Source organism: Salvelinus alpinus, chromosome 2 (assembly GCF_045679555.1).
Source record: "Salvelinus alpinus chromosome 2, SLU_Salpinus.1, whole genome shotgun sequence".
Taxonomy (NCBI): domain Eukaryota; kingdom Metazoa; phylum Chordata; class Actinopteri; order Salmoniformes; family Salmonidae; genus Salvelinus; species Salvelinus alpinus.
Window position 1 is genome coordinate 54305010 of NC_092087.1, and position 14966 is coordinate 54319975.

The 14966-nt window shown below is 42.6% G+C and overlaps 1 protein-coding gene across 1 annotated transcript in view; it reads right to left on the reverse strand.

The window, feature by feature from the left end:
* Positions 1 to 14966, reverse strand: part of LOC139564902 (integrin alpha-5-like) — a 49026-nt gene that overhangs the window by 16386 nt on the left and 17674 nt on the right. The window contains exons 2-14 of the mRNA XM_071384783.1: positions 13870 to 14000; positions 9015 to 9115; positions 8519 to 8642; positions 8221 to 8282; positions 7715 to 7760; positions 6949 to 7074; positions 6653 to 6697; positions 6064 to 6107; positions 3322 to 3378; positions 1670 to 1722; positions 692 to 903; positions 232 to 423; positions 62 to 107 (exon numbers count right to left, since the gene is read on the reverse strand). Coding sequence (XP_071240884.1) covers positions 62 to 107; positions 232 to 423; positions 692 to 903; positions 1670 to 1722; positions 3322 to 3378; positions 6064 to 6107; positions 6653 to 6697; positions 6949 to 7074; positions 7715 to 7760; positions 8221 to 8282; positions 8519 to 8642; positions 9015 to 9115; positions 13870 to 14000 — 1239 coding nt within the window. The remainder of the gene's footprint in view (positions 1 to 61; positions 108 to 231; positions 424 to 691; positions 904 to 1669; positions 1723 to 3321; positions 3379 to 6063; positions 6108 to 6652; positions 6698 to 6948; positions 7075 to 7714; positions 7761 to 8220; positions 8283 to 8518; positions 8643 to 9014; positions 9116 to 13869; positions 14001 to 14966) is intronic.

The following is a 14966-nucleotide window of genomic DNA, read 5'->3' on the forward strand; positions in this document are numbered from 1 at the left end:
TTGGTCAGCTAGCTAATTTGCATGTACAATGAGCCAATAATGTTCTGGTGCGAGGATATACCTGTACAGAACAGCCTTGTCAGCCCCAAAAGCACCTACGATGAGATCTGCACAAAGATGACCCCAAGATTAACACTAATTCAAGAACAATGTGATGCCTTCTGAAATAGGAAAAGGCTAAATAATTGAAAACAAAATTGGGCAATTGGACTAAACCATTTTCTCTTGTACCTGGGTAGCCATTATGATCCAGATCTTTATTTCCGCGGAGGGCGTAGCCAAAACTGGCGGGAAAGGTGCCAGAGGCCCATTGGCCAGATAGAGTCTGAGTGGGCATGTCCATCAGTCCACTGGCATGTCCATTATAGATGAGGACCAATCCCTGTTGGTCGTCTCCTCCAAAGGGACAGCCGATGGCAATATCTAAGTTAATCAACAGAGTTATGACACTTCAGGATAATGGTTTATCCCCACTCCCTCCGCCCTGATTTTAGCTATGTTCTTGCATGAACGATTGAAATGTATCACATAGTTTTATGTGCGGCCTTTAGGCATCAAATGGGGAAAACTAAGGAAAGGTACTACCTGAACTTGTCCAATATGAAATCCTCATTTTCGTTTTTTCCATTGCAAAATGTTTTTCTACAGTGTTCATTAATGAATATGACCCAAGCTTTTCCAGAGTTCTCACCGTTGAAGCCGTCCTGGTTGAGGTCTCCCAGTGGGGCCAGCGAGCTGCCAAACCTCCCGAAGGCCTGGCTCCCCCCCAGGTGGGGCAGCCTGGGTTCAAAGAGCAAGGGTCGCCGCTGCAGGTACACATAGACACGGCCCACCTCCTCCCAACGCAGTCCGTCGGAACCCCTCTGCATGAACATGGGAGCTCCCACCACAAGGTCTTCCATCCTGGGGAAGAGAGAGGAGAGAGGAAGAGATGATGTGTGCTCATTCAGTCAGCTGTTCATAAAAATATATATAGCGACGTCCGGGTTTGGCCGGGGCAGGCCATCATTGTAAATAAGAATTTGATCTTAACTGACTTGCCTAGTTAAATAAAGGTAAAATGAAAAAATATATATACTGTATATATTTTACGGTTATGAAGGTTATTTTATTTTCACGACGGTCTTCATCCAAAACTGTCGTTTACACGGTTATATGGTAATTGTGCCAGCCCTAGAGAGGAAAGGTAAATAACCCCAGATAGTTGAACTTTACTTCTCCTGATTTACAATGGACTAGTACTTTAGGTCAAATCAAGGCCTCTAAAGTTGAGCTAGCGTGCATTAGTGTAGTAAGTGTGACGTCCTGAGTTTCCTGACTATGAGTCTAATAGGATAGGGGAAGCGGAATTGACCAATAGAGAACCTGAAAACAGGAGAAAGGAAGTGTAGGAGTAGCTACTGTATGGCAAGGAATTTTCATGACACATGACAGAGGGAAATTCATGACCATGGGATCTTCTGAAATACTGTATTTCACCTCCTCTCTCTCCATCTCTCTTTCCTTTCTCCCTTGTTAGCATACATTGTCTGTCCAAGTCTGTCTGTCCAAATCTTGCCACACCTGCCTTCTTTTTGCACACTTTGTCTTTCTCTCTTCATCGCTCGCCCTATTTTTCTTTCTCTCTCTTTCCATCTCTCTCCCCTTCTCTCCACGCTAGCTCACTCACCCGTCGTTGTTGATGTCCGTGGCTGCCACTGCGTAGCCGAAATAGGACCCCATCTGGAAGACATTAAAGCAGACAGAGTTAGTGTGTAATCACACCGGGGGGCATAGTATCACTCTTTCTTTCTTCTTCACTCTCTCTCTCTCTACTTCTCTCTCTTATATCCCCTCGCCCTAGAAGCCTTCCTCTTCAATCAGGCCCCCCAAATCCATCCCCCTTGGCTCCCTCTTTCCTCTCTGTTTTCTCTAAGCTCAGTGCCAGAGCTTCTGTAAGTTACATGAGAGGTAGAAGGAGGTAGGCATTCGGAGGCGGTGGGGTACTCAAGCTGCTATAGGCATCTCAGAGAGAGAGAGGGAGGATTGGTCACTCGGTGTCGTTATCTTTGACGATTCTATATTATGCCATAAATGATGGACTGTTGTCAAGAGTTTCATATCACAGCTATTATCCCCTGGTGAATGACTTCACCAGACTCATCGACAATGTACAGTATGGTGGTCCTTCTATAAAGCTGAGAGGTAGTGGATGTTAGAGCTACTGTAGTGTAGCTACCGTAACCCAACACATAGCGACCTCGTCAAATGGTTTGGATCTCTTGGCGTAATCGGCTGAGGTGTTGGGCTGACAGTCCCTGGACCTGGGTTGGAGTCCCGGTCTGAGCTACCCCCCGAATTCGCAGCAGTATACTCGAACCAGCAAGATCAATTTCATGGTACGGCTACTTGTATAGAAACATGCAAATGTATGGCACGGAGACATTGTTTACACAGCTTTGTTGACACAGTGGAGTCCGACGGCACAGTCCAAAGCACTCATGTGGAGAGTAGTCAACCTAAAGAGACCGTCAAATCAAATCCAACCAGGAGTTCATTTCAGATCGTTCCCACTATGCAATACGCAGTTAGCAGTCCGTTAGCAGCGTACACAGAAAGCATACATACAAAGCACACATATGCATGTACAATAGTAGTTGTCTTGTTCATCAGCCATGGAGAATTTAGAAGACTACAGGAGTAACATGCAACAAACCATGTCACATTATCCCAAAAAATCCAGCAATTTAGCCAATGAGGAATCCAAACCCTTTGGCACAATGGTGGGTTGGCATAAACAAGCTCCCCACCCCCTTATTTTGCAACACAATATCCTGAGTAAACATGTAGCTGTAATACTGTTTGTGTGTGTGTGTGTGTGTGTGTGTGTGTGTGTGTGTGTGTGTGTGTGTGTGTGTGTGTGTACGTGTTTAACTATACTTGTGGAGACCAGTAAACAAACCAAAATTTGACCAACTGGAGACATTTTGTTGGTCCCCACATGGTCAAATGGTATTTCTAGGGGGTAAAAAAAAAAGAAGGATTTTGAATGGGACTGAATTTTGTGTCTCCACAAGGTTAGTACAAGACATGTGTATACACACACACATGTGTGTACTTTGGTGTATTCGTGTGTGTGTGTCTACGTGTGTATGTGATTGTGTGATTCACAACGTATGGAACACATAGGGCTTTGTGGGCTCATCTCTGACCCAGGGATAGAGCGTTATCTCCTGGGGGCAAATTCCTTCAGCCCCCCTATATATACCCACAAATCAAAATAGAGGCGCCAAAAGTCCAGTATAGCCTAGCCCCCTTGCTGTTAAGTAGATTTGAACCAACCTGTTCTCCGGTTAGGTTCAGCATGGATGTCAGGTCTGTTCCATTGAGTATGGACACCTGCATTGAGAGAGTTTAGAAAAAACCTTCAGTTATCAACCATGATTGTAGGAGAACCATCATGAAAATGACATGCAATACTGTTGGTTGTAACTAGGGCTGTGGCGGTCATGAAATTTTGTCAGCCGGTGATTGTCAAGCAAATAATTGCTGATCTCACTATAATTTACCCTTAATTAACATAAACACATTTAGCATCTCCTGTATTCCACGCATAGCCTACAAGCCACTGATTCAGACCTTTGGAACATCTACATTTTAAAAAGTCTAATAAATCCATATAATATAGCTTACACCATCACAATACATCCATTATTTATTTGAGACAGGTCTAAAGAAACATGAAATGAAGTCTATTTCAGAAAAACAGAATAGCATACTCTGCATTGTCCATATTTTAGGCGGTGATCTGACTATGTCATATGGCTGTGGCCTACACTAGTTCATTTAGCAGACAAGATTTTCTTAGAATTCCGTGGAATTATTTTATAGTATGAAGAATACAATTGAACATAGCTGATTAAAATACAAAGGATATTTTCTCCAAACGATTTGAGGGAGTGCGCACATGCGGCTATTCTGTGTTGAGCGGTTAACAAAGAAACGCGTACTCATATGCTAAATTTAGAGTTATTTATGTAACTTTAGTTGTGATACCAATGTTGGGCTCTATGTTTAGATTTGAATACATTCTAAGGCTGCATGATTGAACTCTAATGATGATTTGAAAAAAGTTGCATGAAAGGCATGAGCTCTGCTTTGTTTTTTGCACAGGCTGTACACACTTGATAACGCACTTGATAATGCCTCGAATTTCCCTGCTGCATCCCCTTTGTGTGGCCATAATCCCCCTAAAAAAATCTACGCCTTTTGAGGTCAGTGGCCGTTATGCCCTTGGGCTGAATATAATGATTATAATTCCCTTCTCCCCACTGCGTGCCGAAGCACCTCTCACTCACATGGCTCTCAATCAAGTGATTGGGTCTTTCTCACAGGCTACAAGTGAAGACAGACACATATGGGATGCAACTGCGCGTGTCCTTCTCCAATTCCGAGGCACATATTGAAGATATTGGAAGAACTGTCCACATTTACTTTTTGTCAGCCAACAAGATGAGTAGGCCTAACGAACAGCAAAAGCACTAGCCTATGTACATAGTACAAAAGTTGACCTATTTTATTCTGTGCGAGAAATAAATATTCAAAGCATAGACCAGGACAGTTGTGGGATGCGATAGATCCCAAATGAATACAACCACTAGCATCAAAAAACCTGTTTTAAGCAATGAGCCTGACGCAACAGATTAAAACTTTTAGCTTAAAATGTTGATAAACTATTAGGCTATTTCTTCACATTATAAGCGCAGCAATGCGCACACGGCAGTAGGCTATAAGCGCGACTGTTCCATTTGCAGGAAAATACCATTCTCAAAAGTGACAACAAATGTGATTTTATTATAAAGGGGCATTTTTATGGTAAAAATGATCTTCCCCAAACTTGAAAATCACGTATGCCAGTTCGGCTCTACAACCATTGTAAAGCGGATTAATGTGCTTAATTTTAAGAAGGTATTTGGCCACTTTAGTTGTGATACAAACCTTATCAAAACATATAGGGCTATGGGCTAGGCTACATGAGGTGTGGGACTATGATTTGAAAAAGTCGGGGAAAAAGCATGCACTGTTTCCTTTAAGCTGGGCATCATTCACAAGTGATAATATATCATTCACAAGTGATAGGCTAATATTGTCACCCATCACACTATTCTTGATTTAAGCTTGTCTTTACATATACTAAATAATATAAGTGTGAAAATTGTTTTAATTTAGAATGGACCATTATCATATACCTGTCTTGAAACAGGGGCAGGGGAAAAATACATGTAATCTATGCACTTTGCACTTTCCCCGTGGTTTATTTTCATACCAGCCAGGTAAGCTATACTCCTGTTTTAAAGAGAAGCAATGTGCTTAATTTAGGAAGGTTGAGAAATAAATATAGTAGGCCTTGCCTATAGAAAGCTGATGGGATCCTCCTGTTTTTAAGAGGCCATCACTCTGTTTTCTCACTCAATTGCATAGCCTATAGCAATGTTGCTCAATATAAGCTCATGGGCTCCCATGAAGTGTTTGATTCGATTTTCAATTACATTTGCGTTGATGTCAGAGTGATTAGAGGGACAATAGAGTGCGGAGTACCAGGCAGTTAGCAAGTTTGGTAGGCTACTAACAACCATCAGCCGCATCAGAGCTTGGAGAAGCCTAATTACCGTGACTCAACGGAAACATGGACTTTGACTGCCATCTTGACTCGTGACGGCTAGTGTGGCGGTAATACGGTCACCGTAACAGCCCTAGTTGTAACACATGCATTTATGAATATGTATGCCCATCATTCTTGTATAAGAACATCATTCTTTAAATCCCTCTCTTAATTCACTTCCAGAAGTATTACAATGTTATTGATTACAGCATTGCTGCGGCAAGCAAGAAAGGAATTTCACTGTACTTGTGCATGTGACATTGAAACTTGAAACTTTTCCCGTTTTATATATTGGCGTTCTCTCACTCCCTCTTCTTCTTCTTCACAGTAACATTCCTCTATGTCATCCCTATGTCACCCCTCATTAACTTTCATCTAGAATGAATGATGAAATATGTATAAAATATGTGAGGACTCCTTACTAAACCATACAGCATGAGTCCCTTGGGGACTCCCGTGACGAAATCTGCAAAGACAGAAAATGAGAAAGAGAGAAAGGAGGTTCAAGTTGAGGTCAAGCTAGGGCTAGGACTCCAGGCACTTCCAAATATGAACAACCGAGGGTTTAAAACATTGCTGATCATAAGCAGTGTTTAAAATATGAAACGCTGAGGTTTGCTTGTTGCAGGTCTGTGGCAATCATTTGATTCAATCTTAAAAGCTCAATGAACTGAGGTGATACGGCCAAGCACACCGCGCAAGTTTTTCATTTATTTTCAAATAAGCAGAACATCTTCATGTTGTGGCCTTGAGTGAGCTACTTAAGTACAGTAGACTCCAATGTCATGTAATAAGTAGGTTATTACATTGTGCTCTGATATTCTTCTGATATACTTGTGTGCTCTAATGACTAAAGCTCTAATGATTAGAGCACACGAGTATATTAGTGCATAGGGGACTTTAGATGGACTTCCGATAGTTAATAACTATTAGACAGAATTATGGGGTAAGCAAACCCTAAGCCCAATCATGCGCAAGCCAGTCAGTTGACACTGTAAATATGACTCTCACCTTCAATATTATCTCCACTGAACTCCCCGCCGGCCACAGAGTAACCTGGAGAGAGAGAGAAACAGACAGACAAGAGACAGAGAAACAGACAGAGAGAGGGGGAACAGAGAGCGAGAGAGAGGGGGAGAGAGAGAGAATGGGAGAAAAATGATGGGTCAATAAGAGGGAGTAGTGCATTGCGAAATCGGGTAAGGCAACTACTTAGTGCTCTGGTCAAAAGCAACTGTGAACTGAATAGGGTGTCATTTCAGACGCAGCTTCTGTCTAACTACTATGAAGAAGTGGACCATGCTCACCCAGGTAACTGTCGTCATAGCTCCCCTGCACCTGATGGGTCTGGATCTGTCCGGTAACAGAGAGCAGGAAGTAGGAAGGGTAGTAGGCCTTGACTATTTCCTTTGTGGTGGCTAAGATCAGCTGACCTGTGGGAAGGACGGATGGGGATAAGGGTCAGAGGTCAGGGGTAAAAACGAGCTGTGACTTTTGAACTTTGTCTTATGGGGTTTTAGCTGCAGTGAAATGACTGTTGAAGTTTGGCTCTGAGGATGGTCTAGGGCAGTGCTTCTCAAACCTCTCCTTGGTGACCCCCAGACATTTCACAATTTTGTTGTAGCCCTGAACTAGCGCTCCTGCTTTACCTAGTCAAGGGCTTGATGATTAGTTGACAAGTTGAATCAGGTGTGCTAGCTCTGGAATGGATTAAATACATGGAACGGCTGGGGGTCCCCGAGGAGAGGTTTGAGAACCACTGGTCTAGGGGGTAACTTCGCCGCTTGGAAACCATATGGACACGTCTGCGCAGGTTTTAATCCCGCTCTGTCGTTATGCTGACATAAATAATATCTCTCTCATGTCTCTCTACACTGTATCTGTCTAATAAAAAGGAAACGTTTGAAAGAATCGGAATTCCCGGCCTTTAAAGAAAATGGGGAGAAAATGAGTTGATGTATGGTTTTCTAGGCTAAACTGTATGCTATCTCTACGTCCTGTAGTTGAACCAATTCATATAAATCCACATATGGTCCCAATAGGATCCTATCATAAATCCAATAGTGCACTTACCTTGCCAGTAAAAGCTTCCTGGTCCTCCGAGAACAATCTTCCCATCCTGAAACAAACAGAAAAAAAACACTGATGAGAACCTTACGTATCAAGCAATTTTTTTATCAAGAATATGTATAAGGGGCTTTCAGATATAACTACATTTTAAGTCTTATGTCGCTAAACATACAGAATTCATACAGTGGGGTGTTCCAGAAAGCAGGATCCTTCAGTTAGCCAGCTAACTTTGACAAGCAGTCAAATATATCTCATGATTTACTGATTCATTTAGAAAGCTAAACTTGAATATAGGTTGTTGGCTGTCGAGTCAATTACTCCATGCTAATTTCAAGTATATATTTCTCAAAAGGATTAAGTTATATCAGAATTTCTGGGACAGTTAGCTGGCTAACTCATTAATCCTGATTTCTGGAACAGCCCCCAAGACATAAGCCCCCATATAGAAAGCTCCCAAGATAATCTATTTTGAATTGTTAATGAATTGTTCCTTTTCCTCTTGAACATACCTTGGTGAAGTCAGCACTGAACCCGCCCTGACAGTAGCCCTGTCCGGCAGGACCATGTCTCTCTGAGGTAAACGGAAGAGAGGCAGAAAACATTGACGAGTCACACTGAAAGGCTACTACCCAAATGGGCTAGCCAGAGCTATATCATAACATGTGCACACACAAATCTCCCATTGACATCAGTGGTCAATTTACAAGAAAGTTCAAGTTGGAGTCAGGCTTCAGCCCTCACACAACTCAAAGTCGTGGCCCTACTTCATTCAATTGACTTCAGGTACAGTATTTTGCAGTACTGTACCTGTGCGACAGGGGGCGTACTCCACAAATGTCTTGAGGTTGTCCACGGAGAGGTAGCAAGTTCCTGTGGCGTCAGAGAAGGGGGCGTCGTGTTCCGTTCTCCAGTAATACCTCGGGGCACAAGCCTTAGACACATTCAAGAGAAGGGTATAGGGGTTAGACAGGGTTCAAATTCAAAACAACACACAAGAAACTCAACTATCAACTGTCAGATGCGTTGTCTTCTGTCAGATGGCGTCATTCTAAAACCACTGTTGTGCTATCTGATGGAAGACAATGCTGTCAGATGTTCATAGGCATCACTGACATACTGTGAAAAGCTTTTCGTGACTGGGGCTATGGTCGACTTGTGACAGTAGTCAAATAATAAACAATATCAAAATACACATACAATCATCAAATCAATCAAGTCCGTATTGGCTTTCTGATGATCAATTCTAACTGGACAGCTAGATTATGACCTAATTCTCTCTATCCCACAGAACATAGTATTTTACCAGGACAGTGTTGCCATGGGAACGCACTGTCGCCCCAAACCACTGATGGGACTTGAACTCCACCTGGACGTCGATGTCGTTGACTTGGAAACGGCGATCTCCTGGAAGATGCCAAAGAAAACGCACCTTCACATTTATAATACAATACTTCTATGAATTTAATAGCCTAAGCAGGGATGGGTGAAATTGATGGGTTGGGGGCAACAAAAAAATGGAACTCATCATGAGGGGCCACAGTGGCTTGCGGGTCTGCATACTCATATCCATACCCACACATGCAGTCATAGCTGGCCCTAGCCTTTTGGGGGCCCTAAGTGAAATTTTGTTGGGGGGGGGGGCAATATCCATAAAATGTACATTTCCCTTCTTGACAGCGGAGGGAAATGTAAATTTTAGAGTTAATTTCCCACAATTCTACACATTTCACCATAGGGCGTAGAGAAAATATTGCAGTTTAAAATATGTGCATTTTCCCACTAATGGTATGCTTCCACCAAATGGACTAGCTGCAGACAGAAATCAGTGCATGATGACGTAGTGCACACAAAATGTACCAAATAAAAATATAAAGTTTAAATTGTTTCCATTGCATTTCCAACTTTACTGAGAGTTTTGTCACAAAAACAGTTGCGTTAAATAGCAAATGTGCCTATTTTGGTCTTGGCACCTGTGCTTTTACCAATAGCTCGCAGATACAGTGCGGGTGTACAGTTTGTGTTACATGATGAGATTATTATGGATAAGAGCGAGAATCGTTTTATTTGTCAAATGGCAGTCAAGCATCGATCATCGTGTCACCAGAAAAGGACCCTCAATATTTCTTGGAAAGCAGCATCAAGCTCATCACTGTTCATCACCCTGCGAAGTTCATAACTTATTTCTTCTGTATCCTAATAAACTGCATGGTTTCTCGAGTCATAGGGGAAGGACCACACACCATATCATCGCGTGACTCCTTATTTGAGAGCAAAACTTCCAAACGACCATAGTGATGGCTATTGTAACTATGTCTCAACATGATCCCCCATGTCATCCCTGTTTGATGTTCCTGTTACATGTCAGATGGTTCCATGTGTGTCCTTGGGTTTTTAGCGTTGATGTTTTTATAACCTCCGTCTCCGAGCCTCAACTCTTAATCCATCCACCATGCTATTGGCAAACATAAAACTGTTCAGCAGGACTTGGAAGGCGTTTTTACTGAAATCGAAACATTTGTCCTTCGTAGTCTGGTCCCGGTTTTGTGAAGGCGTGGGGGGTAAAACAGTCTCCTGTGACAGACAAAAACATTGAGCAGCTGGCTTTGAGAGAGTACACCCAACATTTCTGGGTGGTAACATTAGGTCAAACTTACAGAGAGAGAATGAACACGAATGAGGACAAGCCTTGCTATGAACACCCTTAAATGTTCCTTAAAGGGATAGTTCACCCAAATTCATTAAAAAAGCATGTGTCGTCAACGGCAGACAGTCAATCTATAACGACACAGGACAAGACCCAAATGCAGACACAGGAGGCAGATGGTTAGAGTCTGACATTTATTAATAGACAAGTGGCAGGCAAGAGGCAGGTCGTGGACAGGCAGAAGTTCATAAACCAGGTCAGAGTCAGATGGGTACAGGACGACAGGCAGGCTCGAGGTCAGGGCAGGCAGAATGGTATGGCAGGTGGGCTCAGGGCAGCCAGAAAAGGTCGGAACCGGGAGGACTAGAAACAGGGACTAGGCAATCAGGAGTACGGAAAACTACGCTGGTTAGGCTTGACAAGACAAGCTGGCAACAGACAAACAGAAACCACCGGTATAAATACACATGGGATAATGGGAACAAATAGGAGACACCTGGTGGGGGATGGAGAGAAGCACAAGACACGTGAAACAGATCAGGGTGTGACACAATCCTGGCCAATAGACTACTTACAAGGTAAGAAAAATCTGAACAAATTTAGAAATGTGGATGAACCATTCCTTTAATGCAGTAGACTTGGGTGTGTTGTTTGATTAATTTGTCTGACTCATGGACTTGACAGGTGACATTAACCTTCCCTAACCACTGCAATGCCCTATGTCTCTCTGTCTGGCTGGCTGCTGGAGTCTGTACACACTATGCCTTTTGAACCCAGAGACCAGCATGAGAAAAGCTGCACTGCACAAAACCGGGAAAAGAAGTGCCTGGGGCAGTGTGTGTGTGTGTGTCTACTGTACCTATCTGTCTGTGTAAAACGGCTGTCAGCTAATTTCCTGAATTCACATATCACATCAGCTGTGCCTTCAATTTGGGGAGTGTACATATTAGGGGGTGTGTGTGGGCATGACTGCATATGTAAGCCTGTGGATGTGTACATGTTTGTGTACATAGTTTGTGTTCGTAAGCAGTGCATGTGCCTATATTTGTGTACTTATAAACAGTTTAGGTACACGAGAATGCGTGCATCCAGTTTTTGTTTATGCATGTTTGTGTGTCTGAATATGTGTATCCAGTGTCTGTATGTGTCTATGTAATGTACAGTATGTGTGTGAGAGTATGCAATAACGCACGCTCTCTGATCCTCAAACTGTGGACCTTATCACTTCCTGCTTATATCTGATGTGGCTGTGACTGCTTCACTGGCAGGCAGAGCTAGGGCAGGCAGCCCAGGGGTCCTTGTCCCCATAATGACTTTGGCCCAATGATGTATAATAACAACTGGAGACCGAGTCCAAGATGTCCGCCCGTTGTTCTCAAAGATATCTACTCATGTTTGCATGAGGGTTGCATCCAGTTTATACGAACCAACATCACATGCACTCATTGCACACAGGGCGCAGCACGAGCAGCAGCGGCGTGATCACGTCATCCAAAAACACGACAGACATTGGATGAATATAACATTTTAATATCTTCGGGCTGTGAGCGATGGGGAAAAAATTAGCCTCAGCAACAATTATTTGAATAATTCAATGGATGTTTTGTGCACAAAGGAATTTTCTAATCTGATTTCTCAATGTGGCCGTGTATGGAAATTGTCTTCCTGGGCTGGGCGTCAGTAAACTGCAGTACCAAAGCAAAACTCTAAGAGCAGTTGTAACCGTGTTTCTGGCCCATTGCTTTGACCTAATTAAAGTTACAATACTGGGCTTCAATCCAGCCAGGCAGGAAATCAACCAAAGTCCTGTGGAGACACTGGATGTAGTGGATGCAGAGCTTTAACTAAACTTTACCTCAACCTAGGGGCTTTAGAAAGGGGGAAGATGAGACAGGGCTCACTCACTACTAAGCACAGGAGGAGAAACTTCAAAGAATGGTTTAAATAAAAACAGAGCATCGTTGGTGAAGAATCTCTAAGCCTTGACAGAGGTTTGCCACTATAACGTCAGGGTCATCATTGCCAGTGAGCTCACAAATAGAAGCCTTATTCTTTAATGGCTGAAGACACATTTTTATGTATATACAATCCAACTTTAACTGGAGGTATGCTATGAAAGCGTTGCGGTATACATTCTTTGTAAAATGTACGTATGAAACCTTTGTGACACCTGACGTTAACATTGTTAATCGGGAAATTCATTAGACGTTTGTATTAGACGTTTGTACAAGGAAATAGAATGCTGGGGCGGCAGGTAGCCTATTGCTTAGAGATTTGGATTAGTAACCGAAAGGTTCTAAGATCGAATCCCTGAGCTGACAAGGTAAAAAAGTCTGTCATTCTGCCCCTGAACAAGGCAGTTAACCCACTGTTCATAGGCCGTCATTGAAAATAAGAATTTGTTCTTAACTGACTTGCCTAGTTAAATAAAGGTGAAATATATATTTTTAAATGTTGTAACCACTGGTTAAACAACACGGCACAAGAGGCAGTGCTGTATCATGAATACAGTCACAGAACAGGTGTTCTGCCCAACACAGATAGCAGAGCCTCGCGTACCTTATCCGTTTTATAAAACTGTTACCAACATATTACAATAACAATGAATTACATATTTTAATTAGAACTTTATTTTGATAAGTCAATTGATACAATTTCATTCTTCCACAAAAATATAGTCCGGACAAAAATCTGGTTGTTAGTTCTTTTGGCCATATCGCTACAGACGTGAAAGGACTGGTCGTCCGTACTAACCAAAATGGTTGCTATGCAGGCTGGATAACGTTCTTGTCACTTGCTAGCTAGCTAGCCAACTTCAGCTAACTCGGTCACGTCAAACATTGAACCTGGAATGACAGTACACAAGCTGGATTTTTGTTTGTTTGAGCTTTTTTTCTATTGGTATTTACTTGGATATATCCATGATAATGTCGTTGATGCGTGATTTCGACTATCGTAGAAAAGGTTGTTTTGTCTCTTCTGGGCACCGTATGTACGGTACTAACTTACAGAGATCCGACATTTCAAAAGTGAAACATTGTTTCCGAAGTCGGACTTGCAGACAGTGAGGCTTATATTAACCCCCGCTGTACCAAACTAAATGCTAGGCTGGAAGCAAGGGGAAATTATGTGCGAGTTGAAATAAATACAAGAGACGATTCGGACAGCAACATGAACATGATATTCGTATGGAGGTGCAGTGATCATTTTCAGATGGAACTGTTAGCAGGCATAGATGTGTCAGAACGCTGCTCGTCCAATCAGCATCCAGGATCCAAACAACCCGTTTTATAATGAATGGTAATGTTACTTGTTTTCTTATGAAGGAGTTATACAGTAATTCTCCTCATCCCCTCAAACAGGTTAAATAATCAACAAATTAATTTACTTAAAGGCTTTGATCTGAGATGGAATAGCTGAGAGAATCACACAGTGGATAGTTCACACGTTAGCTCTACGGTAGTGCTACTCATTCACTACTAATATCACCAGGTTATTCAGCCAGGTACCTTACCTTCATTGTCAAAGTGGACGACACTGCAATTCGATTGGCCCTGGCTCCAGGGACATAAGTACACAGATCCACCTTCGTTGACATTCGGTTGGCTGGTGTTAGCTTTGGGAGCACCAATCAGAATGCTGACACTATAAAGTTCAAATAGAACACAAAAACACAACATTAGTGCACAGTTGGCCAAAAATACAGCATCCAAAAATAACAAGTGGGAGTACAGGAAGCATAAACATTTGAGTCATATAGCAGACACTATTATCCAGGGCAACTTACAGGAGCAATTCAGGTTAAGTTCCTTGCTCACGGGCACATCGGCAGATTGTTCAGCTAATCGGCTCGGGGTTTCAAACCAACGAGCTTTCGGTTACTGGCCAAACACCCTTAACCGCTAGGCTACCTGCCGCCACAATAAATTATTTTTTAATGATTGGGCTACTCTCCCTTCATGGATCCGGGCATTCAGAAGGTATTCAGACCCCTTCACTTTTTTTCACATTTTGTTACGTTACAGCCTTATTCTAAAATTGATCAAATGACTTTTTTTGTGTGTCATCAATCTACACACTATACCCCAAATGACAAAGCGAAAACAGTTTTTTTGAAGTGTTTACAAATGTATTAAAACAAAAAAACAGAAATACCTTATTTACATTAAGTATTCAGACCTTTGCTATGAGACTCGAAATTGAGCTCAGGTGCATCCTGTTTCCATTGATCATCCTTGAGTTGTTTCCACAACTTGGATTCCACCTAGGGTAATTCATTTGATTGGACATGATTTGGGAAAGGCACACACCTGTCTGTATAAGGTCCCACAGTTGACAGTGCATGTCGGGAAGGGTACCAAAAGATTTCTGAAGCATTGAAGGTCACAAGAACCCAGTGGCCTTCATTATTCTTAAATGGAAGAAGTTTGGAACTTCCTAGAGCTGGCCACCTGGCCAAACTGAGCAATCAGGGGAGAAGGGCCTTGGTCAGGGATGTGACCAAGAACATGATGGTCACTCTGACAGAGCTCCAGAGTTCCTCTGTGGAGATGGGAGAACTTTCCAGAAGGACAACCATCTCTGCAGCCCTCCACCAATCTGGCCTTTATG